The 27,145-nt window shown below is 49.5% G+C and overlaps 1 protein-coding gene across 1 annotated transcript in view; it reads right to left on the bottom strand.

Annotated features, from left to right (window-relative positions):
• The window catches only part of GRIK3 (glutamate ionotropic receptor kainate type subunit 3), a 110,344-nt gene that overhangs the window by 42,926 nt on the left and 40,273 nt on the right, over window positions 1-27,145 (bottom strand). The window contains exons 2-5 of the mRNA XM_048327059.1: window positions 7,294-7,470; window positions 6,230-6,487; window positions 4,726-4,907; window positions 782-835 (exon numbers count right to left, since the gene is read on the bottom strand). Of these exons, the coding sequence (XP_048183016.1) occupies window positions 782-835; window positions 4,726-4,907; window positions 6,230-6,487; window positions 7,294-7,470 (671 nt within the window). The remainder of the gene's footprint in view (window positions 1-781; window positions 836-4,725; window positions 4,908-6,229; window positions 6,488-7,293; window positions 7,471-27,145) is intronic.

The following is a 27,145-nucleotide window of genomic DNA, read 5'->3' as shown; positions in this document are numbered from 1 at the left end:
ATTAATAGGAGGTTATCTGGGAAATGCTTAAAGCTGCCTGGAATAGATAATGGCAGCAGGGGTAATTAAAATGTCTTTTGCATTTGAAAAATAAATTCTGTAGTTTTTAAGGGCTAGTTTAGTCTGTTTCTTTCCTAAAGGCAAAAAGATAAATTGGATTTTCAAAATCACACAAAATTCAACAGTAGAGTAGACAATAGCATCTTAAATGGAGACAAAAGTGACCCTGCCAGGAAAGCCAAATGCCTCTCAGAGTCAGAGAGGAACTGGCCCATGCTTAACAGAGGGGGGTTAATGTCAGGCTGAGTTCCCTTCCTGCAAAATAAACCTTCAGGACTGAAGCTTGGATCACAGCAGGGCTGCTCCTGGCTGCAGAGGGGTTTCTGGGGGCTCATCCCCAGCTCCTGCTGAATTGGGGTCCCACCAAATCCTGGGTGGAGGCTGCAGCCTTGCACTCTCCCTGTGCTCATTGTCAGTGCGTGGGGAGCTGCACTGAAATCAAAATGACTGGAAGGGAAAGTAAAACCAGAACCCACATCTGTGCATTCCAAAGGAGTGACCTGTCCAAGGTCACTGGGCTCTGACCCCGACCTGCAGCGAAGTCCAGCCCTGTTCTCTCCTTCTGGTAGGGTCCCAGATCTCCCATTTCCTTGCGTTTCCCACCCCATCACGGTGCCGTGCACTCCAGGATCAGACCAGTCCCACCCTCCCGCTCCAGCTGCCCCTCACATTCCACCCCCCATCAGGAGTGTACAAGGTGTGTCCACAGACAGATACTTACCAGAGTGGTGAAGATGAAGTGGTAATATTCTGTCATCATCCCCATTGCCATAGCCTTAAGGAGAGTAGGGAAAAGAGGTCAGTAAAGTGGATACAAGAATATAGCAACAGCCATGCAACATAAAACTCAGAGCTCACAGGTGAATGTGGCAGGAGAGACCTGGAAGCACTGGGACTGGATTGAGGATTGATCTCATGGAACAGTTAAGCCATGCTTTGTCAGCAAGAGGCACGTGCTCAAGTGCTGAGCTGAGCTGCGCTGTGGTCCTCAAGCTGTTCTGAAACAGTGGCAAAGCCTCAGTATCCAGCTGCCATGAGGGCTGGTGGCATCTCTGGGTGACACGGGTTGTCCCTGGGTGTGCCAGGACGGTGGCACTTCTCCATGCTCATGGATGCATGTGACAATGCAGGATCCTCCCGGGCCGCAGGATCCTCCAGGGCCACAGGCTCTGTTGGCACAGCTGTGAGAAAGGGGGTCACCTTTCCTTCTCCAGTACTAAATGAGCAGCCTCACATAAACCTGTGCAGATTGACCACAAATAGCCTATTCTTATAGTTACACATCCGTGTAGTGGCCAGGAAGCCAGCTGAAAGGGTTTTGATTCCTGACACGTGTAATTCTGAGCCTCTGCATCCCCACCTTCAATCCCATTTGTGCAGTGAGTACATGGAGCTCCTGCCTCTGTCCCTCCTTCCTGGGCACAACACTCAGATCCTAACTTAGGGCCTGGTTTAGAAGTGGGTCAGTGAAGGTGTAGGCACAAGGATGGGGAGTGGGAATACCCCGTCCCTCAGCTTTTGGAGATCATGGTCCAGAGGGCCCTTGGACAGCACAGCTTGAGATTCTCTGCCAGCCCCTGCACGGAGGAGGCCTTCTGCAGATTGCTGGGATTTGCATAAGTGAGCACTGGAGAGAGCAGACTGTCCTGGAAGCTCTTTCAGAGAGCAACCATGGGCTGAAGGGGTCTTGGCTGGATGACCATGTCCAGGCCCCACACAACATGGGGGAGAACATTTCAGTCTATGAGAAAGGTCACCTTGAAGCTGGTGGCTGGTGAGAGGAAGACTCCCGTGGGTTTGGCTGGGATGCTGACTGTGTGAGCATGTTTTCTGGAGAAAACACATGCAAGAGCACTTTAGAATCCCCACTGATGGGAAAGCAACTTCAAGTCCCCCCAGGAAATGTTTGCTTCCCTTGGTTTTTTTGCTAAAATTACTAGGGCGGAATTTACCTCCGAGGAAGGAAGTGACAGTCTGAAAAGAAGTGAGATGTGAAAAAAACAGCAAAAAGGAAAGGGTCTGGATTGCAAGCCTAGATATTTTGACTCTGGAGTGTGATTTCACCCCAGGTTTCCTGCTCTGGAAGTAGCTTTTAGAAAGACTGGGGCTGTCCCTGTGGCCATTCACCATCCTGTTCCCCAATCCCTGCCTGGTCAGTGGATCCAGGGGGCTGCAGTGTAGCTCCCTCCCTCCTGCACACCCTGGTTCAAAGAGCGGAAGCAGGGAGTGGTACCTCAGTATGCGAAGCATCAGTTAGTGATGGGAAGCCAATCTGGAGCAAATAATGAGACCCCACTTCAGATTCTACAGCTGGATCATTCTGGCCATAGCTGAGGAGCCCAGACACACTGCCAGAAGGAAGCTCCAGCTTCCCAGCACTGGCAGCCTGGGGCAGGATGCATGTGGGTTTGTGGGGAAATGAATAAATGATCCTCCAGGTGGATAAGCTACAGGCAGTGGCCAGGATGAGAGCAGGAGCTGACAGGCATAGCTGTGCCCTGCGGAGCACAGCGGCTGCTTGGGACAGTGCGGGGAAGCCTGGGAACAGACCTGGAGTGATAACAAGGCACCAAAACTGAGCAAGGCTGAAGAATCTGGGGTAGAATGGGAAAGCCTTACAAGCAGGACTCACTCTCTGATAGGTTTCTATATGATTTGCTTTCCAAGAGGGCAAAATAATGAATGGTTTGATGTCTGGTCACTCCAAGGGACCCAGGCTAGAGCAGTACTTGACAGCGTCATCTGTACAGTTGTGCCAGCTCATGTGGTGTTACTCATGGATTACTAATTTACTACTCCAGTTAAAAAAACCTGCCCAAATGATCAGAGCTGTGCTGTGGGAGCATGGAACCTTGAATCCCTGGGGAGCAAGATCCTGATTGGCATGATGGTGTGTGCACTGCTCAGTCAGAAGTGCCTCAGCCAGCACACGCTGTAGGTGCTCAAATCTTCTGTGTTATCTGAAGATGTGCAATGAAAATCAGTGTGAAGGAGTGGAAATTTTAGCACAAGTCTTGTGAGAACCTTGTTGCCATCCACGAGGCTGCATGGAGGTGGCAGCAGAGCCAAGAGACTCGACTCTGTCCAGCCAAATGTCTGCAGAGCTGGCTGGTGTAGTGACCAAAATGTTACAAAAGGCACATAACAGCAATAAAATATGAATATTACTAATTCTGGCATAAAAAGAAGTCTGGGCCTTTCTCCCTGTTGTTTTTTTTTTTTTTTGCAGTCCATTATTTGTTCTGTGCACTGTTCTTCTACCACTGCTCAGGGAAGCAGACTCCCAACCTCCAGGAGATGGCTTTGCCTAGCTCGTACTTTCAGTGGAAAAGAGCTGTTTCACAAATGAAGGTGGCACCTCTAGACATGCATTTCTTGCTACAGGTAGAAAAGTGAGGGAAAGATAAGGTTTCTAAGCTTCTTAATCTTCAGCACATGCAGGTGACCTGCAGGTCGTGGTGCACTGCTCTGAGCCTGCCCGATGTTACACACCAGAGTGGCCAGGCATGCAGACCAGTCAGGCAGTGGTTTGAGTTTGTGCAACTTCCCAGACTCTGAAAATACTTCACGGTATTTCCCTGAGTAAAAATACACTGTGTTATATTGCTAAGCTGAAATCCATGGCTTCAGGTCCTGACAAAACCCCGACACACAGACAAACCCAGCCAGAAAGACTTAGAGAGACTTGTCTCCCCTAGTCCCCCCTCTCCTCCATCTTCCTCACTCTGCACTGGTGGTGATGAGCTGAGCAGATGGCACAATAAACTATAATAAACTGCGTAATAAGTGAGCAGCACCAAACACAACCAGCACGGGAAAATAACTGGCAGGAGACAATGAGCTCCTTCTATTGCTTCCCGTAATAATCCCTCCCAGGCTTTCCAAGAGCATTTCCCTTCATTTTGCATCAAGCAGGCTGCAGGAGAAGGCTCTTGCCTTGTGCTCAGTTTCTCATCCCTTCAGGGATTTATTTAATCTGTGTGGTGGTGTTGTGCTGAGCTGATAGGAGCAACACTTCCACTGGCTGGTTTTTAGCAGCTCTGTGAGAGCCTTTTCCTCTGCCTCATATTGACCCTGAAACCCAAAGGCACTTGGGAATGAGGAGGAGCTGGGGCGAGCAGCAAGAATGCCAGTGGAGGAACTTGTGGAGGAAGAAAGGACAGAGCCTAAATGAATGGAAAATCACTGACATCTGGCTTAAAGTCCAAGAATTGCAGACGGTGCTGGGGAAAGGACAGAGGATGCTGTCCCTCCTGGCTGGGCCTGGCTGGGAGAGCCACAGGTACCAATCTGGATGGAGGGGGAAGAGGGAAGAGAGAAGAAGGAAGCGGGAAGAAGGAAGAAGGCTGGGGCGGTGCAGCTGCAGGGAAAGGCACAGAATTGTCAAGCACCAGCCTGGGCCTAGCGCTGCATTCGGCACCGCCCCTTCTCCTCCTGTACCATTTGTTCATTCTTACCCACAGCCACTGTTTGGTACTTCCAGTTTTTCTGTGAAAACTCCATTTTCTGTAGAAATCCAACAGTGTCCTTGAAGGATGGGCATGCCGTAGCTTTTAGTGTGGCTGTGGATTGTGGCCCAAGGGAAAGCTGCACCCCAGTGTGGGGCCACCCCACACCCATGGGCTCCACGGCAGCCACTTTGCTTTCCCCCTCGTCCCTGCTCACCTGCTTGAGGATCTGAGCTGCCATCAGGTGGCTGCAGTCGAAGATGATGCGAAATTCCCTGCCCCGCTTCATCTCCTTGAGCAGCGGCCGGGCATCGTCAGTGTCCAGCGGGAGCTGGCGGATCTTCAGGCGGATGTTGTAGCGGGACGGGGCCATGATGAGCTCCTGCAGCCGTATGAGGCCTTCAGGTGTCACATAGAGACAAACCCACAGTGTTAGAGGTCTGCTTTCCCCACGGGCTGGGCCACAGCAGCTCAGTGCTTCCCCTGTTCCCCATGGAATGAGACCAGGACCTCCTTCCCTCCCTCCCTCCATCCATCCCACCCTCAAATGGCCATTGCTAAAGGGTATCAAAGCCAAGGTGTCACACGTCAACCATTAACCCCAGAACAGCTCTTCTAGGACAGAATGGCTTTTCCTGGTGCTTCCCTGCCACTGCTGCAGCCAGTAGAGATGGATGGGATCCCTGCACTAGGTAGGAAGGGGAGAACAGCAGGTTGGTTCTAACCTCTGACACTTCTGGGATCACAAAAAAATTTTCTTAAGCAGATGTGCCCTTGAGAAAGGACAGGATATGATAATCAGCTACACAACAAATTAAAATCTGCATATTTACCACGCACAGCAGCAAAAGGAAAAAGTGACTATGCGCTTGGATTTATGAGTCGCGTAGATTGTAACGGTCACTTAATCACAACTCGTAACTTCCTACTACCCTCAGAATTCATTCCTGTTTCCTGTGCAAGGCAAAGAGCCATGGTGGATGCAGCTGAGCAGGAATTATTGGAATCTGGTGTTGCAAGGAGAATTTCAGCAGATGCCTATTGCAAAAGGGAGAAGCGTGTCCCTCTGCATAGTAGAAGAAACACATTAGAATATGCCACGAAGGGAACATACTGTGACCCACATTTGCAAAACAGGAATGTCAAACTGTGTTCTCATCAGCCCTCCCCTAAAGAAACCATTTGGTTTAGTGAAATTAGGTTGGACAGGCTATCCAATGTGGCTTTTGTTTTTTGGGGGGTCTATATCTAGTGCTGTGCAGTGCTTTGCTTTGTTTAACCATCAACAGATTTCCTTACATGAAGAGCTTTGCCAGCTCTGTGTTACAGAATTATCCAGAAAACAACAAACTTTCCAGAACTGCTTTTGGTTTTAGCTGGGAACTGCTCCCTCCATGGCCACTGCAGACAGGGGCTTTTCTGGTGCAGAGGGGCACCACAGTCCCAAAAGAGCCAGGATGAGATGGTCACCCCATGTCAATGAACGCCCCCATGACCCTTTGCCAGCTCATGGAGCCAGGAGTTCCCCACTTTCTGAGAGCTTTGTGAATGAAATGCTGAGAAAGATCCCAGGGCCTCCCACAGCACCATTCAGAACTCCTGGGAACCCGTCACTGCACGGGGCATCATTTGGCTCCTGAGAGGGTTCATTGGGAAAGTTCCCAAAGAGACCCAAACCAGAAAATCTCCAGGATTCCTTCTTTAACCCCTCCTTTACCCACCTGTGCTGTCGTCGTACACCACCGTGGCTGACCTCCATTTCAGATACTGCACAAGGTCCAGGATGGCGTGGCTCAGGGAAGCATAATCAGGATACAGGTTGACATAGAAAGTGTCCTTGTTATCCAAAGGGTGGTGCTTCCATCGGAGCTGTATGTGGGGGACTTCCAGGGCATTGCAGATAGACTGGACTGCATTGGTGCAGGAGCCTTGGGAAGGTCCAAATATTGCAACGACCCCCAGAGCGAGCTGGTCACAGGCTGGAGGGGGAAGGGAGGGAAGTTGTCAGCAAAGCCTTGGGGGGCTGAGTGGGAGGCAGCCCTGGGCACAGCCCTGCTGCTTGCCCTGGGCTGGGGCAGTGGGTAGACAGACACTTCTGGGCACTGACCCAGCACTGATATTGGGTAATTACAGCAGGGAGGAGGCACAGAGAGAGAGAGGAGGAGTTATGCCAGGTGGGTCTGGACCAGTGGGTAGAGGCACAGAGGAGTCCCAGGCTCCTCTGAGGGAGCCGCCAGCACAAAACCATTTGAAAAGGGACAGGGGGTCACTGGGCTGGCTGGGAGCAGGTAGCTCCCTCCTGGTGATGTCCCTCCAGCAGCAGCCAGCTCAGGCAGCAGGTTTCCTTTCTCCCCAACCAGAATCAAACTCCACGAGCCTGCAGGTCACCAGCTCGCAGCCTTTGCTGTGCAGTCCCTCCCCTTCGGCAATTCAAGTGTGCTGCTGTTATCCAGTAATCAAAAGTGACTGTTATTAAGAGAACAGAACATCCATGCGATGGATGTGAACACTGCCAGTGATACAGTGACACAAACACAGGCATGGCCTCCAGACCTTCGCTCAGGATTAGAGCAAATGCTGAAAGGAGTTTTGTGAGGTTTTCAGAGGGAAAAAAGGTAGTTGTTCCCCTTGTATTAAAATGCCTCTGGAAGGTCAGCTCCGGCAGGAGTTCTCATCCAGATCACTGGTGAGAGCAGGACAGAACAAGCTGCTGGTCTGGAAACCAGACCTTTCGTATGCTGAACAAATGGCCACAAAGCTGCTCAGAAGTTTGCTCTGCTCTTACCTTTCTTAGTTGCTTCAAAGCTGTCGTGGAAGTGTATCCTCTGGATATCATAGGTTAGGGTTGTGTTGGGCAGCAAAGTTCTGTTCCTGTTAATGATGTTGGCGGAGAATCGGAAGGCATGTTCCTCAGCACTCATCACCTGCGGGTTGGGGCCATCTGCGTACTCAAAGATTCCTCCTGCAAGATAAAAAAATCCACCTTTGAGCTGCAGTTTGTTTCATAAACTTATGCAGCAAGGATGAGAAAACTCTTGGAACGTTTGCAGATGGAGCAGGGCTTGCTTGAGGACCTGTCCTGTACTGAAATGAAGACAAGAAGACTTGGGATTTTCTTACATCCTGATGCACCTGAGAATGTTCAGGATGGCAGCTTTGTGGGGCAACAAGAGGCAGTTTAAAGTCTTGGAATATTTTTATGAGCCAGATAAGTGGCTTCCCATAAAACTATAGGACCAGACCTTGGGAAGTAGACAGGCTTATTGCCCAGCTGCAGGGAGGCTCCAGGTCTGTGCTCTGAGGAGTTACTGGGTACAAAACTGGCACTGCCCTCCTCTTGAAATCCTCCTGCCTCATCACCCACCTCTGGTCCTCGCACAGGAGACAGGCAGGGCAGTGCTGCTGATGGCTATTTTTAGCGCCATTTTCAGTCCCCTTCTCCTGTTTTATTGTTCCTCATGTTTAGTTCTCCATGTTCTTAATTCAAGCCAGCAGAGACCTCTGGATCTGCCTACCCTACAGCTCCTCTGCTCAGTAATGCGTATCTCGGATGCAGCTTTCCTGTGTCCAAAAGTTGTTAATGCCATTACACCTCCCCAAGGGCAACAAGCTCATGTCGCAGCATCGCTGGGTTTTTTGGCTCCGTGTCTGTGAGTCTTGTCCTCAGTTCCCACTGACAGCCACGCTAACTGGAGTGACTTGGTGCAGGCATGGGTTATGTAACGATGTGTCCTTGTCTCTGAGATGCAGGAGCCATCCCGCGCCCCTTGCAGAACCACAGAAAGACACAAACCTTGCTCTATCTTATTCAAAAGTAAACCAAAATAATTAATGGATGAGTGAGATAAGCAAGTACAATTGGTAACAGATGGTCTCAGGGTTCATTAGCAGAAGGAAAATCTTCCTCTTCAATTTAAGATAGTCTTCAAATGTTTTGTTGTAGACAACAGATGTCTGCTCAGCCCTCCTGGCTTTCAGGCAACGCCATGAATCCTTCTCCAGCAGCTGGAGCACATTTTCTATAGTTTTGTGGGAGTTTGGTGTTAGCCAGGAGTGCCAGTTTGGCCAGAGACACGCTGACAGCTTCGCTGACGGCCGTGCTCTGGCTGTCCTCCCAGGAATGTGACCAGAGCCATGGAGTGGATGAAGCACAGGAGTGACGGTTGGAGATGTTCTCAGCAAGGAAGCAGAAGGACTTGCAAAAGGCCTCTGACTTTCTGTTCCCCTTGATCGTGACAAGTCCCTTTCCTCCTCTTCCTCTGCAGTCTTCGTGCATCTGTGTCCCCAGTCGTGAATTGAGTGTGGGAATTAATTTACATTCATAGACATAAAAATGTTTGAGCTGTTCCCTGCATGTCTCTGCTAGAAAAAACCACTGAACTCGGTGCTAATTTTGGTAATAGGCAGAAGAATAAAGAAAAAGAGGCTGAATGCTCATTCTGGAGCGTCATTTCAGTCTCACGTGATTTTCAGCCAGTCACTCATGGGCAGGTTTTCAATCCAGAATGCTGAACAGCGTAGGCAGGAGTGTAGCAGAATTGTCCACGTGCCTCATTCTCACTGGATTATGCCAAAACATTTGGGTTTTGACTGGTGCAAAGAAAAATTATTCATCCACATCAAAGTTTGCACATGCTAGCAGCTCAATTTAAGTTTCTTAGGGCAGAAGAAGGTTCATATACATCAGACACAATAAACAAAACTAATGTGAGTCTGAGATTCACTCCTGTCTTTCTGTTCAAAGCTTCACTGTCCAGACTGTTTAGAAAGGGATTTTTTGTTTTACAGCATCATCCTGAAGTGATAACTGATTCATGTTACATTGATTATCCACTAGCTAGCATTAGGCTTTCTCCCAGCCCAGCACTTTCAGAGTTGCGCTGGAGCATGTCTTATTATGAGAGAGTATAGAGGGGCTGGGTATGTGGATTATCGGTGTTTGAGCCTAAATAAATTCCCATTCCAGACATCCAACTATATACAGTTGGATATAATAGGCTTTTTGACAGGAAAGAATTTTCTGTGCAGCCACCCAGTACCTTGAGTTCAGGGCCAGGCGATGAGAGAGCTGACAGGCAGAAGGGATGCATTTCTGTGCATTTCCCATTGCTGGGAGCACACCGGGAATACACTGAGACATTGGGAATCTCCCACAGCTGCCGAGGTGCTGAGGGCAACCACCACATGCCCCAGCCTGGTCTTTGCTCCAAAACTGGGGAGACTGGGAGCAGCTGATGTGAGATCTGCACTGCTGGCACAGCGCATCCCGTCGGATCCTCACATCCCACACTGCCGTCCCTCTTGGCTGCTGTGCCGCTCCTTCAGAGACGTTCATTCCCATCATTATTTAAAGAGCCTAATAACTAGCTTGAAACAGCTGATTAATGCATAATCTTCATCATGATTACACAGCATAACTGGCATTAATTTGCAAAGCCAGCTAATTACGAAAATAATTGTTGCAGTTCTTCCATTTGAGCAAAATGGAGACGCTCAGCTCGTGGTATTGAGAGTGCGAGAGATGTGACATCAGCTGGCTGATGGCCTGGCTGGGGGACCCCAGGGGTCCCCTGCAACCCTCAGCAGGAGAGATGAAGGAGCAGGGCTGGGCAATCTGCTGCTGAGGGCTGGGCAGTGGTGGGTAGCTCCACTGCAAGTGATCCCACATGGGCCTTGGGCAGAAACCTCATCTGGCTTCACTCACAAACGAGAATCATTGGGTGTGAAAGTCCACAACAAAACAGTCTCCACTTTTATACACCACCTGTCAACAAATCCCACCTGAGAGAGGAAAACTAAAGCTCCTTTAGTGTTGCTGTCCCTCCCTAAACCTCTGCCCTATTTTGGAAGCTAGTTCCAGTGCCTTGGAGATCACTGGATGCTCTGTGGTGCTCATGGCCTTTCCCCCTATTTCCTGTCTGCGCAGGTCTCAGCTTCTCATTCCTTCTTTCTTTCCCTCCCATTGCTTGGCAGAGAGATAAAAGATGGCCGTGACAAGGTCTGTCATGCTTTGTGACATCCTCCTGAGGTTCGTGAGAGGATTAGCTGCCTGATTTATCTGTGCTGTTCCTTGACCAGTCAATAGAGCCCGTGGACTCCCCACTGCAGTGCCATGTGCTGTTCAACCCATGCTGAAGTTTATCAATTCAGGTTGACTTTGTTTGCATAGATATTTTTCCCTGGAAACCCTCTTTTTATGCATGTTTGTAGTGCCTTTGGTGCAGTGGGATCTGGGACTGGAGTCAGCCTTGTAGGAGATGCCTCACACAAGCTGTTGATGAAGGCTTTCAACTCTTATCGCTTACTTTTCCATAGTTTTTTATGAAGCCATCCATTATTATATCTGACTTCTTGGGTTTTAAAATCAATCCCAGGCAGGTTAAATAATTATTCAGTTGTATTTTACGCTTAAAGCAGACTAATTGCTCTCTGGAGAGTGTTAACCAGCATATGGGAAAACACACTAATTACAATCAACTTCATGTCTGACTGGTTTATGTTATTTTATTTGATGACCTTGACATTGCTGCTAAGGTGAGGAGTTTCCAAAATCTGAAATGAGATTCCAGAGCAAATGCCTGAAACTCCCTTTGGATCTAGACCAGAGGAGCAATAGTGGGGCCAGGCTGGCAGAAGGAGCCTGGCCTGGCACAAGGGGAAATTTGGCTGAAAACCACAGAGGGTCTCACTCGGAGTAGCAGAACTTGAGCCTCTCTTCAGGGTAAGACCTGGATCCCACAGAACACCTAAAATCCCTTTGATGACAATCAGAACAGGCCCAGGTCTGTTTGCGTCCAGCAAAGCTGCACTGCATTCCTCTGTCCCCAGGGGTGGTGCTGGAAGACCTTGGGAATGGCCCCAGAATGGAGCTGGAAAGACACCTGGACAATGAGCTGGGAACCATCCTCCACTACTCCAGTGATCCCAGAACGTGGCTGCATGGGCTCAGTGCCAGTGCAGTTATTTTTAGCTTTGTCAAGAGCTAAGTCAAGAAGGAGAATGTATTTTAGGTTTTCATTTCTCCCCTCTTTTGCTTTTTACCAAAACAAACAGCTTCATTTTCAGAAAGAAAATTCCAGCAGCCCTCAGCATGTGGTGTGATCTCTTATCTTCTACTCCTTATAAATCATGGAGTTATTTAGCTTTGAAGAACAACTATTTCTGATAACACTTTTCTCTCCCCCGCTGACAGTGTTGTTCACACATTTAGACAGCTCTGACAGCCTCTTTCCGTGTGACATCCGGGAAGAAATACCTGGTTTGAGACAGCTCTTACCGAGGATGGAGCCAGCGGAGCTCCGCAGGGACACGGGAGCTCCCGTTGCCTCTCACAGCCCTTCCATGCCCAGAACTGTATTTTTTGTGGTTTTTTTCTCTGAGGTTATAAAATGTTTTTCCTCTTGCCTTCTGAGGCATGGAATTTGCCCTCTTCTGAGGACAAATCATGCTGTTTTGGGGACAGTATTAGCAAATGGGCTGATCAGGATAGGTACACAGAATTGAGTGCCTGTTCCTGCAGGATGCTGCTCCACAGGTCCCTGAGGTAGAGAATGGAGAATCTGTGGAGAGTGTTCCTCACAGAGCTGCCTCCCTGGGAAGGCTTGGAAAACGACACTGCTGCTTGGCTGACAAGTCCAGTGGGGAGAATCTCAATGTCATGGCCCAAGACCCCTGAGAGCTGCTGTTTATGCAGCAGCATTATGTAGAGAAATGAGACAACACTGCTGGGAAGTGAAAGAAAGTTCCCTGGAACATGAGGTTGTGACTGGGAATGGGGCTTCAACTCCCAGAGCTTGCCCATCCTGAGGGACTGTGACAGTCTCAGGTGCAATAACAAGGATGCAGTGAGAGCAGCAAAATCCAGAAGGTAATAAATATCAGCAAAACAAAAAGGGAAAGCAGTGACAGATTTATTCAGAAGTCTCTCCTTGCACCTTCCCCCAAGGAGCTGCTACTGTGAAATGCTCTGCAAGCATGCTCCAAGGAGCTGGTCCTGTGCTCAGCCCAGCATGGAGCAGAGCCCCCAGGTCTGGTGTCGATGCCAGCTGGTCCCAGAAACAAACCCACCCTATAAACTGATGAGTGAGGAAAGCAGCGCCAGGAGCTCTGGGGGCTCCCACCCTACCAGAGCCCTTGTTACTCCTGGGAAGCCCTTGCCGACAGAGAGGTGCAGTGGATCCCCCTGCCCCAGCCCTCCACAGGCTCCCATCCAGCCCTATGTGCCAGATGGCAGCATCCTGGGATGTGCCCTGCAGCAGGACCACGGAGCCGCTCCATGCCAAGGCAGTAAGCACAACTTGAAAACTGATTGAAACAAACCTTCTGGGAAGGAGCTGAAAATAATTCCCGCGGTCTGTCAGTGGGTTCTTGGTTTTGACAGAGAGGCAGGATCTGAGTCCTTGTCCCCTTCAACTGCTGCTGATCATGCACTGGCCCTGTCACTTCAGCATGGCACTGCTTAATGTGATGCAGCACAGCCACGGATCCAAAGCAATTTCAGGCTTCATCAACACGCATCACGCAAGAGAGCCCCTGTGCAGGGCTCGGCGGCCCGGGGGCTGAGCTGGCCCTGCCCATGGGAGCTCCTCGCTCTGGATGCTGATTGCTAAAAACCCAGGAGCAGGATCTGCCTGCAACACAGGGAGAGGATTAACCTCAGAGCCGCTGTGTCTGGATCACTTACGCTCACACTCTGCCTGCGTTCACTGTGTGTCTCTTACAAAGGCACCAGCCTGTCCCTGAGCTGCTCCCACCCTGGCAGCTTCCTTGGCTCTCAGGTCCAAGGCCTTTCCACCTGTTTTTTCTGAGGACCCCAGTTTCATGCTGCCTCCATGGGCTGATGAAGCCCATGACATACCTGCCCATCCATGAACTTTCCCTGGGTCCACGATACCCTACAGAGAGATGGAGCCAAGTAGGGGCTGTGCACAGCCCCTGTGGGCTTGGGTTTGGGCGTTCCTGAACTCTCCAGCACACCTGACTGGATTTGCTCCCCAGCATCCTTCCAAGAGGCAGAACGTGGAGCTTGAATCCCCCGTGAGCTCAGAGGAGGGACAGGCACAGTGGGGTGGCCGATCCCCACAGTGTCCAGGAGCTTACTGTCCCCAAACACCCTCAAACGTGACCAGGAACATTTCTATTTCAGCTGCTGTGACTCTGCATTGTGGGGCCAAACCTGAGTGGGAACAGTCCCACTGTCACCACCCTGCCACAGCCCCCACACTGGTCACTCTGGGGGTGTCCCTCAGACCCCACGGTGGCTCGTAGAGGAGCTGATGGACAGAGATACATTCCCAGTGCCTCTGATTCCACCACATGGTGCAGCAGGAGGAAGAGCCAGGTACTTGCTGAGTAATGCCAAGAAAATGAATTCAACCAGAAAATCAGATCCGCAAAGTGTGAGTGTGTCCCACGAGGAGGGATTTCCCGCCTGCCAGGACAGAAATCCCATCACAGCAGGTTGATCCATTCCCAGGAGACGGTGTCTCCTTCTTTTCTCATTCTGGTATTGAATATGCAAAATCCTATTTCATTTGCTCTGAATTAGGCACTTCATGTCACAGGGGGTGACATTCTTCTATGTATAAGCTGCTTAACAGATGAGCAGTCAAGTGGCAAAGCAATACATTATTAATGCTTCTGGTAAAATTAACTGATTAAAACCACTGGAGCTAAAATGTATGTATCAGCACTTTACTGGCACTAAACGAGGAATTAATGGAACATGGCGGGTTGTGTTTTTAATGAGCAGTAGATAGGGAAGGTCTGGAAAGGTTTGTCACTGCTCCTAGGGATGACCTGTTGCATCCTCGGCTGGACGTTGGCACTGCTCGTCCCCATGGGCCAGGGCATGGCCAGGGCATGGCAGAACAGGCTGTGACTCCTAGAAGCAAACTTCTCCTCATTGCAAGCCCTCCTCGTTTGGCCTAATTGGCAGCGTTTCCTCTGCCATGCTTTGAACAAGCTGTTCTGGTGTTGCACATTTGACATCTGAGGAAGAGCGTTTACCGCAGTGGCAGAGCGTAACCCCGACCAAAGGAGTGGATCAAAGCGCTAATCTGAGATCAAAAGCCTTCAGTGGTGCTACAGCAGAAATAAATTGTTAGCAACAGATTTCTTAATGATATTTAAATTTCTAATTTGCATAATACATGATTAAAATGAAATGGGCTTTTTTTTCTTTTTTTTTAAGCAGGCTCAATTAATTTAAAAAAAGAAAGCAGCATCATACTCTCAGAGGAACAGATTCCCATCAAGATAAAGGCAAGGAAAATGCCACAAAACTTTTAATTTACTGAATATTCAGCTCAGGAAATGCAAATCTCCCAAAGTGACTGTGAAGTTGCAGCCTGAGACCTCCCTTAGGGGCAGATGTCCCAGTGACCCCCAATCCCACCGTTGCCCTCAGCACTGGCTGGGAAAGGCTCCCACAGGCTCTGAGTGGTTTATTTCTCTGCAAAAGGGAGATCTGGCAGCTTTGGGCTACTTGTGCTTGTCCTGTTATCACTATGGGACACCTCACCAGGTATCTGGGCTCCCTGGGATTATTTACCAGTTCACATTTGTGTGTGAGCTGCCACAGGCACAGAATTAAACCGTGGTGTCAGTGTCAGCCTCCACCTCACTGCCAGGGAGGGGCAGCTGGACTGGACTGTGCCATCAGCCCCAGGCTCCCCCATGCCTACCCCTGCCCTCCTGCTCTGAGCAATGGGCCCCTCCTCCCCAAAACCTCACTGGAACAGTCTAAACTCAGCAGATGTGTGCTGGGAATCACTGATGGCTGGATAAATCAGGCACACTCAAATGTCACTTCTATGGCAGTGCTTTGGGCTGAGATCATGTGTTACGCTGTAATATATGGGGGAAAAAAGGATTTGAAAGCTTCAAATTATTGCAGATCTGTGCCACAGGGTTGAGGTGACGCAGCTGGAACTGTATTTTCTGCGGTGTTTCACGGCCCTGTGGAGGGATCTGGGGTGTGCATCGGGGCACAGCTTGGGCCAGGTATGGAGCAGGGAGTGAGGCCACCCTGAAACATAAATCCCAGCACGTGCCAGGAGTGATCAGCTTCTAACAAAGCCTGCAGGCTAATAGAATACTCTGGATTTCTCTTTACTCTGTGCTGGAGAGCTGAGGGCTGGCCTGTGTCCCCCTGCACACACTCCCCCGTTTGGGGCTCCCCACCCAGCAGCACTCCCACTGAGCAGGTGAGTATTTTTCCCATTTATCCCAGTGCAAACTGGATCCAACTGGTTCATTTGTGAAAATTCACTGTAAACTGAATACAGGGCGCTGGAAACCAAAACCACTTCTTTTGGGAAAAAAAATTGCCTTCTCAGGTAAACTGGATTTTGCAAATCTCTGAGCTCTGCACTGGGAGAGCCCATTGGCCGCACACAGACCTGCCAAACTGAATGAAAATGCCAAGTATTGTATGTTCATTAAATTCTTCTCCAATATTCATTGCTAAGACCCAGCTAATAGATGTTAATACCTACCTGGCATGTAGCATATATTAGACTTAAGAAACCTACATTAAATGCTGTTTTCCATCCACAGTGTAGCCAAACACCGACAGTCAACTGCTTGTTTTCCACTCTTGCATTGATGCTTCCAAAAATTGGAGTCTTGACTAAGACGATGCATTGAATGGCAAATGCAGTTCTGCAAATATTATGACATATTGTTTGTCATCTGCCCTAAATATTTAGCAGTTCCATTTTACAAGATTTTCGTGCCACATGCTGAGTATTTGCTCCTGATAGATGCTAAATTTGACTGATGGAATAGATTCCATTCAGGAGCTGACAGTCCCAAAGCCTTGTCAGGATCTTTGCTGTTGGCATCTTCTGTTTAAATGAAAGCAGAGAAGAAAAAAAACCACAGCATGCCCTGGGAAAATTGTTTCTGCTTAATCCCATCTCCTCTCCTCAGAAAATCCTTTTTGTAGAAAGAGATCAAAGGTCTGTAATAGATTTCAACAGGTCTCCAGGAAGTGCGGGATGCAGAGGGAGCGTGGGGCTCTGCAGGATTGACCTGCCCCTGCTGCTGGTGCTTGGGGCAGCCAAAGGTGTAATTGGGAGATTCAGAGACCGATTCTGCCTTTTCCTCTTCCTATTTTAATGTTTTAATGTTGTTAAGCAGAGGGAAAAACCAGACTTTGCCAGGATGTGGCGGTTGCTGGGCACAGGAGATGGGGGAAGCACAAGGGCCTACACTGGGACTTGTTGAGAATAAAAGCTCACAATTTTTTACAAATTCCTTCCCAATCTACCTTAACTGATATCTTTTATAATGGGAAAGATCTGTCTGGGGAGGGCATTTTGTAAACCTACAATCTTCAATATATTTTATGAATTATTATTTTCCCTCCCTTTGTTTTAACCCTCCCCCCAATTTCTTAATTTTCAATTCTGAATGCCCAGGGTAATTACAGCTGAAAGATTTGCTGGCTTAAAAGCAGCACTTTATTCCAGAGAATGAAAGGAAAAAAAGGAACGACAAAAGGATCTGCTCTGAAAAATGCTTTCATTATTTTCCTGTCATCTGTACTCTTGGTTTACAAACAGCCACACACAGAACAGGGGATGCGAAGGGACGTGCTGGACCTGCCCAGCAGCACGGCTCCAAAGGAATTCCACATTCCCTAAATGATCAAAACCAGCTATTAAAAGCCTATTCTGTCTCACAGAGGAACAGGCTGCCCACGGAGGAGCAGCTGGCGTGGGGCTGTGCTGGCGCCATGGGCTGAGCACGTCACTGTGCTGGCCTCAGGGAGTGTGGCCGGGGCTCCCGGTCACCGTGCTGGGTGCCCTGCCTGCTCCCAGCCCTGCTGCCAGCCTGCCCTGGGTGTGGGTTTATCCTGCTCCTGCCTCTTTGCCCAGGGTCAGGGCTTGGCACGTGCCCTTGCAGAGCTGGGTATTCACAGCAGAACGGGGTCCTGATCCCATCTGTGCTGAGCTCTGCTCCCACGGGAAAAGGGCTTTGGATTGTGCTGTGGGAGGGGACCAGATCCAAACACCATCTGGGGTTTCAGCTGCCCCATGCTGAGCTCTGGGGAGGGCAGGACCCCACTGTGGGCACCCTGCCCCAGAGAGGTGACGAGCACCATGTGCCATCAGCACCGCGTCAGTGCCATGGGCACCGTGTTCCTGCACAGAACTGGGGGCCACTACTCCAAAGGGTGATCCCACTATCAGAGGGACCTACTGCCAGTGAGCCCACTGTCAAAGGGATCCACTGCCAGAGTGATCCCATTGCCAATAATGCCACCGCCAGAGGGATCCACTGCCAGTGATCCCATTGCCAGAGTGATCCCATTGCCAATGATCCCACTGCCAGAGTGATCCCATTGCCAACAATGCCACTGCCAGAGGGATCCACTGCCAGAGTGATCCCATTGCCAGAGTGATCTCATTGCCAATGATCCCACTGCCAGAGTGATCCCATTGCCAATAATGCCACTGCCAGAGGGATCCACTGCCAGTGATCCCATTGCCACACTTACAGAGCTGAGTGTCTCAGTAGAAACTGAACCAAGTATCTGCTAATGAGGCTGAATATTCATTATTATGACTAAACACAGTGAATCACAAATTAAAATGGGTAAATTATTAATTGGTACATCAGAAAAGGGGGAATTAGAAAAACATTCCAATTCTACAGGAGGTGGAAGAGGAAAACTTTATTAAGAGATCCAAACCCAGTTAAAACTGGGTGTTAGTCATTGTGCAGTGCTTCACACACCCGTTTGTCACTCGTGACAGTGGATGTCACTGTGCCACTGGCAGCTCAGCACTGACCTGACCCTGTAACTGCTCACACCAACCCCGGAGCCTTGCTGTTTTGTGGAATTCGGAGATTCAACGCTAAGGACAGTGTTGCCTCTGCTCCGGTGTTATGAATTACCAAGGATTATGTGTTCAGTGGCTTCCATTGATTCATGCAGAGCTAATTAATGGGATACATCGCCCTATCATAAACATGAGCAATAACTCATGCCTCGTTAGCACCAATGAGCAAACTGCTCCAGGGAGCAGGCAGGCCTCTGGAAGGGTTAATGGATCTACTGACTGAAGTGAAACTTCTTTTTGTTATGGAATAGGGGTTTTTTTCTGCCATTTCTTATATTTTAGGTGTGTCAGTATCTCCTTTGTAATGGTGTAAACTGGGAGCTGTAAACTGGGAGTAGCATGAATTCAGTGGAAGAATGGTTTGAAGAAGTTTGGGAAAAAGGGATACTGGTGAATGAGAGATGCAAAAGGAGCTGAGCATGCAGTTGAGCTGAATTTGACTTTAATTAAAAAGCATATTGAAGGAAGAGATTTCTGACAGGAAAACTGAGGAGTGAAGGGTTCCTATTTCCCACCCTATTTATAAATCAGTGAATACGAGCTGGCATCCTCCTCTCACAAGAGCTGTACAGTAAGCAGATTGTCTGGGGGGAAACCACATGAAGTTGGGCAAAACAATCCTCCTCCTCTTCCTCCCGTGTGTGGGATGAGCAGCCAGGGAACAGCCCCATGGGGGTCACTGCTCCGTGCCTGGACATGGATTGGAATCAGGGAGTGTCCCTGACTTTACCTCTCATTTACAGGTAACTGCTGCAGAACTTGAATAATATCTTCAGTTTCAGAGTTAAGTGACGAAACGCAAGATTAATAAGTAGAACAGTCCATGTGAAAGCAAATGTGGAGAGGATGCTGCAGACACCCCCTGCTGCAGTGCCGAGCCGCTGGTTTATGCAGCACTTTCTTCTTGAGGCGTGTAATATATTTAAAGGCTATTTGGAAAAGATGCTTCTAGCACCTTCTGGCCCAGCAGTAAGTGGGACTGTGCTGGGCAACAGCACGTGAATCTGATTAGATGAAGTGCTGGGTCACTGCCACTTGTCCTCTGCAAAATCCAGAATTAAACTGCTGCAAACACAAGAGTCTCAGTAAGACCCCAGCAAGGGGGCTGGACAGGGGGCACAGGGGTTTCAAGTTGCATCCTCTTGACCTGAGCTTTGCTCTCCTACAGCTGCTATTGACCTGGGCTACTCTGCCAGGGTGAGTGTGTGCAGTTCCCTGGCTTTGTGGGATTTCCTTAGCTAAAATCAACATCTTGGGGCTGTAATAATGAGGATATATGAGGCACACTGGGTGGTGTTCCTGCTCCTACGATGGGCCTTGTTGCTGAAATATAGAAACAATGCAGAAAAGATCTGAAACTAAACCATAAAGTGAGATGGGGGTCTGTCCTTGCACCCCTCACTGCTGCCCTTGTCTTTGGAGCAGGAGAGTGGCAGTTATGGGGATGCCCCAGCCATGGAGGTGACCTTGCCTTCCCTGGCGCAGGGAGCACTGTGGATCTCCAGGCTTTGCTCAGGTCCCTCTCAGGCAAATACTTGTAAGAAATGCAGTGTGAATTATTTTACTTCTTAAATACTGTTTATGGAAATACTTCAAGGCCTGACCTAAGTCACATCTCACCAGACAATGAGTTGGGATAACCTAACCCGCTTAGTGCTTCGCTCGGCTTTGTAGTAGAAAGAGAATTCTCCAGCTTTATAGTGCAAAGAGAAAAACCAGACACCAGCTAAAAGGCAAGGGGAAAAGGGACGTGACTTTTAGAGCTTGCAGCAGTAGGATTAAGGCCCAGGAAGATGATTCTTTGCTCAAGATCAGCAGTGAGTTTGGGTACCCTGGCTCAGTGGGGATCCTCTCCCTCCTGGTAAGTATGAAGGAGAAAGTACTGTCTGGAGCTCCAGGCGTGATCCTTTCCCATCCTGCAATAATAAAATGCTTCTACCCCAATAAACAGGAGTTAATTTCAGTGCATTTGAGCTCTCTGTTCAGTTTTGTGGATTTGGGAGGTTCTTCCAAAAGCGTTCATGCTGAACTAACAAATTTTTATTAACGCTTTCAAATGGAGATGAAAATGATGTGTTATCTAAGAGATGTCAGGCTTGATGAAACCAAAAATCCCACAGCTTCAACCTCTGTTCCTCCTGCTTTGTTTAGCTGAGCTTTAATGCAGTAATGATCCCGCAGTCCCCTTGGAGATGAAGACAGAAACCCTGACTGGATTAGCATGCGGAACTGTTTATTCCAACTGGGCTTCCTTTGCTCGCAAGAGCTGCTCTGAACTTCATTCATTAACATGCTGCTAAAACAACTGGATGGGTTTCAGACTGAGTTTCATCTTTCTCTTCTCCCCTCACCTAAGGAAACCCACAACTCTTTATTTCCTCCAGTAGAGCAGTCCAGACACAAAGCCCAGGAGCAGCCAGGCTGATCTCTTTGGCAATTGCAGCCGGTCAATAGAATCCACTGGAAGGGTGAATATTGGAGTTGGTCAGAGATAACCCCACCCTCATTCCTTTATCCCTTAGTGAAGGGATGGCTGGCAGCACTCGCAGTTCAAGGCTCACCTTGATGGTACAGGCAGGTGGTTCGGAGGCAGGTGGCTTTGGCCACCAAGGATGCCACAGCTCCTGTGTCACACGTGTGGCTTTGGCTGCTGAGGATGTTGCGGCTCCCCTGCCCCACTCATGGCTCTGCTGGGGACACCAGACATGTCCCCATGGGCTGGTGGCTCGGCTCAGAGGGGTGGGCAGTCACAGCTATGGGGCGTGAGCTGAGAAAGGGCCACAGTCATCAGTGCAGCCACGTGTGTGCTGAGGTGTTGCTTTGTCCTTCACAGATTTTATTGTTAATAATGTTGTTTTTATCTTTCCCTCCCAGAACTCAAAGCAGGGATTGTTGATCTTGCTCAAGTATATTTTGCTGGCAAATTTGAAACACATTCTTACAGGGTATATTGCATGAATGTAAGAAACTTAATTTTTCCTTGGGTGTTCTTTGAATAATCCCTGCTTTGAAATGCTGAAACAAATACACACAAAGGTCTGGCTCTGTGGGAGGAGTGTAAGTGAAAGGTCACAGAAGAACATGGGAGTTGTCTGTGGAGTTAAAGGGATAAACACAAATGCCTTTCTGAACTTGTCTCCACCTCTTGCTGCTCACCCACCCCCACTGGAAACACTTTTCCAGAGGAAGGGGGGAGACTTTTCTCTCTTCTGAATCTTTCTGCAAATTTTCATTTTTAAAGTGGAATCAGATACTAATAACTGTGCCTTTTCCTGGCTTAATACAAGGAATCCTCCCAGTGTCACAGCAGTATTAGAACCGATGCGGCCAATCCACTCCCTGGGTTTTCCTGTGACCTTTCAAGTCTGCACAGAGCTACACTTTGTATAAATAGACTAAAATAATAGTGAAGGATGTGGGTTGGTTCTTTAGTTTAGAAGCAAAAAAGGCTTTGCTTAGATAAACATGGCAATCGCGTGCAGAAAGGTCAGAAACTGAGCCCCGTAGCCAGCGCAGGGGTTGGAATTAAAACCTGAATTGCCCTCTCAGAGTCACCTCACCACACCAGGCCCACCCTGGCCTGGATTTTGGCTACAGCATGGCCAGCATCCAATATGTGCTGGGCTTTGTCCCTGGTTGGGTTTTGCTGTGCTCTTTGGGAGCAGGCAGAGCCGTGCCTGTGGCACTCGGGCAGTTCAGCTCTCCAGGTGTGCAGAGCAGGTACTCGAGGTCTCCACGCCCACCCCACGCTGGGGTGGGAGTGCCCAAGCCAGGAGAGCCCTCTGCCAGGGCACAGCTGTGTCCTACTTGTGTCCCTACTGCCGTGCTATCTGTGCCTAGTAATGAGGAGGCATTTTAGGGCAAAGCACTGGGGAGTTGGTTTAATTAGCAGGTTACAAGGTATTTGTGCTTAAATTAACTGCAGTTCTATTTTCATTCTATTGCACAAGCTCAGTTAAAACACTAGCTACTGGTGCAGCCTCCTGACAGGGTCCTGGGCAAGAGGCTGTGGCTTCACCTGCCAAGAACCAGAGGCTGGCCTGAAGGTTGTGATGTGGCATTCTCCGTGAGTGTGTAAAAAACACATGCAATGGCTTTTCAGTAATTCTGTACAGGCTTTGGGCAGGGGGACAGAGCATAAACACGGCCATAAAATCACTGTAACATCACACTGCTCAATGACAATACCTACTCTAATTATGGAAAGCTCAGAGACATCCTCAAGAAGATATAAAATGGAAATGTAGACCTGTGGATGGATCCAGGGTGAATCCTGAGGAGACTGGGTAAAAGAAGTGAGTATTAATGAGTAGTACAGAAACAAGGACTTGAGGAAATTCAGCTATAAAAAGATGGGGAAAAGGGATTGTCCGTATAAGTAGGAAACAGCTAAAACAACAGACCGAAAGGGAGACATAAAGATGGAAATTGGGTAATAAATCTCTGCCCTCATCAAAGAAGAGACAATTCTATTGGAAAATAAAAATAACATTCTAGAACACAACAAAGTGGAATTTATAGTCCAATTAAAAATTCACAACTGAAAAAAACCAAACCTCAAATACTTTTTCTCCTACTTTAGGTAGAGTGCAGTGAGAGCAGAGCATATGGCGGGGGCGGGGGCTGATCAGAAACTGGAAGGAAAGAATAGCTTGGATGTATAATTTATTCAGGACTTCTCCCTGCCTCCGAGGTGGTTTGCAAAGTCACAGGCTGCCCCAGAGCTGCTGCTTCCCCTGGTCCTGGAAGTCATTTGCTCTCCACCAGCTGAATGTCTGGCTCTGGTACTCCAACCTGAGGTTGAGAGACCATGGAAATGGAGCCCAGGGAAGGGTTTGCAGGGGATGACAGGACTGTGTGGGAATCTTGTAGGTTTAAACCTGATGCTTTTAAACTCGTGGGTGATGCAGTATTAGAACTGTGGGGACAGGATGGAGGCTTGTACCTGTAGTGGTGTTGTCACAGGAAGCTGTGACAGGAGTCAGGAGCAGCCCTACGGATCTCATCCCCTGAGGAAATGCTGTGCCAGAGCATTAATGTGCCTACAAACCCATTGAAACAGCCTGATGACAACAGATTGTCTCATTATAGACCCCACAAAAACATCTTTAAGCATTGTAAAAAACAGAAGGGCAGGTCTGAGGATGAGCCTCTGACTCCCAAAGAACATGGAAACGGGGGAGAAACACCCATGTGCTGCACAGAGACAACACATCCCTCTTGTCCAGTGCTGGTGGTGACAGAGGGGAGGACAGAGGGGCTGTAGGGCTTCTGTGGGGAGAGAATCCCCGGGTCTGTGGGGGGAGGGAGAGAGGAAAGCAAACACTCTTGCCATCACCAACGCTCCTGAAAACTCAGGGCAGCTTTTGCATGAGCAACAAATGCCACACTGGCCACACAAACCATCTGGAGCTCCCTGTGGGGATTCAATAAACTCCTGCAAATTGCTTCAGACGTTTTCCACTCTCTCCACTCATTTTATGTGCAGAGTTCAGCGAGACACTGTTTCCTATTCAAACACTACTTGTCACATATATTTGGGTCGTTTTTCTTCTCTCTGGCAGAACTTCGCTTTCCTGGTTCTTTGGTTTCCTGTGTGCCTTCCTGCCAGCCCTCAGTGTGGAGGGGCTGTGAGCAGTGGCACGGCTCGGGGCCAAGTGTGGGTGCAGCACTGTGGGGTACTGTAGGTACAAAAATGCTGTTAGTGAGGATCTTCTTGTTATTTTTCTAAGTCCGTGAGAGACTTTTCTCTCTCACAGAAGAGGTAGCAGGGAATGTAAACAACCAAGCCACCTGCAACCTTGGAAAGTCTTGTTTATGGTATAGTAGAAAATATTTTGATAATGGATGTTTTAGGATTTTAGCCAATCACCCCCAAGGGGTGGCTGGTCCCTTGTCCCATTAGACTATGAAGAAAAAAGTCTATAAAAGAGTTTGTAAAATAATTAAATAAATCAATCTTGCTGCACAATTCCTGCCTGCTGGATCTTCTTCTCCTCCTCCTCCCTATAGCTGCGGGACACGGTGATATACCGTAGGAACCAGGCCAGCGGTAATAGGGTACAGCAGTGTGGGTACAGCGGTGTGGGGTACAGCAGTGTGGGGTACAGCACTGCGGGGTACAGCGGTGTGGGGTACAGCAGTGTGGGGTACAGCACTGTGGGGTACAGCACTGTGGGGTACAGCAGTGTGGGGTACAGCGGTGTGGGGTACAGCAGTGTAGGGTACAGCACTGTGGGGTACAGCAGTGCAGGGTACAGCAGTGCGGGGTACAGCACTGTGGGGTACAGTGGTGTGGGGTACAGCGGTGTGGGGTACAGCGGTGTGGGGTACAGCGGTGTGGGTACAGCACTGTAGGGTACAGCACTGTGGGGTACAGCAGTGCGGGGTACAGCAGTGCGGGGTACAGCGGTGTGGGTACAGCACTGTGGGGTACAGCACTGTGGGGTACAGCACTGTGGGGTACAGCGGTGTGGGGTACAGCGGTGTGGGGTACAGCAGTGCAGGGTACAGCAGTGCAGGGTACAGCGGTGTGGGGTACAGCGGTGTGGGTACAGCACTGTAGGGTACAGCGGTGTGGGGTACAGCACTGTGGGGTACAGCAGTGTGGGGTACAGCAGTGCGGGGTACAGCAGTGCAGGGTACAGCCATGTGGGGTACATCAGTGTGGGGTACAGCGGTGTGGGGTACAGCAGTGCAGGGTACAGCACTGTGGGGTACAGCACTGTGGGGTACATCAGTGTGGGGTACAGCGGTGTGGGGTACAGCAGTGCAGGGTACAGCACTGTGGGGTACAGCAGTGCAGGGTACAGCAGTGTAGGGTACAGCGGTGTGGGGTACAGCGGTGTGGGGTACAGCAGTGTGGGGTGCAGCACTGTGGGGTACAGCAGTGTGGGGTACAGCGGTGTGGGGTACAGCACTGTGGGGTACAGCAGTGTGGGGTACAGCGGTGTGGGGTGCAGCACTGTGGGGTACAGCAGTGCGGGGTACAGCAGTGCAGGGTACAGCCATGTGGGGTACAGCGGTGTGGGGTACAGCGGTGTGGGGTACAGCAGTGTGGGGTGCAGCACTGTGGGGTACAGCGGTGTGGGGTACAGCGGTGTGGGGTACAGCAGTGTGGGGTGCAGCACTGTGGGGTGCAGCACTGTGGGGTACAGCGGTGTGGGGTACAGCGGTGTGGGGTCCACCACCACCCCTGGATCGTCACAGTGACGCGGTGGTCGAGGCGAACACGTTGTGCTCCAGGGCTGTGACTCAGTGCCTGCCCCCTTCCCTCCTCTCCCACGGAATCGCTGCGGTTTTCCCTCCTGCCCCGCTCCGCTCCGTCCTGCCGGGCTCCGGCCCTGCTGCAGCGCAGGCAGCCGTGCCAGCAGCACCAGCTGGTCACCGCGTCCTGCCTGGCTGCTGCTTATCAGGAGTCCAGCCACAGACACTCACACTCCGGCAGTGAATTATGATATAAAAATAAGTACAGGCCTGATTATTCCCTTTGTCTGCTGCTCGCAAACAGATGCTCCATTATTTATCGAGCCTGTTCTCAAACTCCCCGGACATGTACGTGGTACAGGGTATCTTAGATTTGCAGGCACTTTTGTGTCTTAATTTTTAAAGTGCATTCTTTAAAATGCCCTGCTGATGCATGTTGTGTGGGGGGTGTTTGAGGGACCTTCCGCCCCAGGACAGTGCAGTCAGAAGTTACCGAAGGCCAGATGAGCTTTGCTTCCCAACCCTATTGGGGACGTAAATCCCACCACAACCTTGACCTGGAGAAAGCACGTCACAGTGTCTACCACAGCCTTCCCACGCTGGTGCTCAAGTGCTCCTCTCAAGGAAGGAGAAACTTTGTTGTGCTGACTCAGACAGTTGTCTGCCAGACAGTGTGGAAATGTGCTGAAGGAATGGTCACTGACCCCTGATCGTGTCATCTCGTGACATACAGAAGGCTGAACTCCTCGAAAGTTGCCCGGTGCATGTTCTCTGCGCTACTGGATGACCAAGTAGGTATTTCTGGGGCCTGCATAGATTTAATTTGCTCAGCTGCAGGTTTTCTGTGACTATAGGAGCCCACATGATGAAGAATTACCTTTGTTGAACATTTTATCCCCTATCTATCTGCATGGCATGTACATGGCAAGCAGATTCATTTAAAAAAATGAGTTTTACATTGAAAATATTTGAAAATGTCATGCCTACCAGGGTTGTTGTGCACATGATGGATAGAAAAGAGCCCCTGCCTGCTCATCGTGCTGCTTGTGACATTCTCAAATCTCAGTCCTGTCCCATCTACCAATGCTGCAAGAGTGTGTCCTGAATAAGGGGATTTGGCGAAACTCTGCAGTACTCAGCAATTTCAGCTCCCAGGGATACAGAGGAGCAATTTCCCTCATGTTCCTTGCCATTTCAGGTTTCATTCTGAAGAAACTTAAAGGAAAATTCATCCCAAATTACTCTGTATTTGCCTCCCATCAGAGCAAAATTGTACGATAGCTTTTACTTGATTTCTGCATGAAACCCCGTGTCTTTGTTGAGTACTTTTTGGATGGATCCCACTAAATAAGAAGGAAATGCAGGTGTTCGAGAGGATAAAACCCAGCCTTGAATCACTCTCAGCAAGCTTGACTCACTGCAGTTCTCCAGTCAGGGAAAATGAGGGAGGACATCTCCTTTCTAAAGTCCTTTCAGCTCCAGTCAGAACTTGTCCCGAACTGAGGCAGCTGTGGTGCCTCTCTGGGTACCTGGAGCCCCTCAGCATTTGGCAGTGCTGGGAGACGCCTGTGCAGGATC

This window comes from Corvus hawaiiensis, chromosome 23, assembly GCF_020740725.1.
Source record: "Corvus hawaiiensis isolate bCorHaw1 chromosome 23, bCorHaw1.pri.cur, whole genome shotgun sequence".
In the NCBI taxonomy this organism is placed as follows: Eukaryota; Metazoa; Chordata; class Aves; order Passeriformes; family Corvidae; genus Corvus; species Corvus hawaiiensis.
This window is presented reverse-complemented; position numbering and strand designations above follow the sequence as displayed.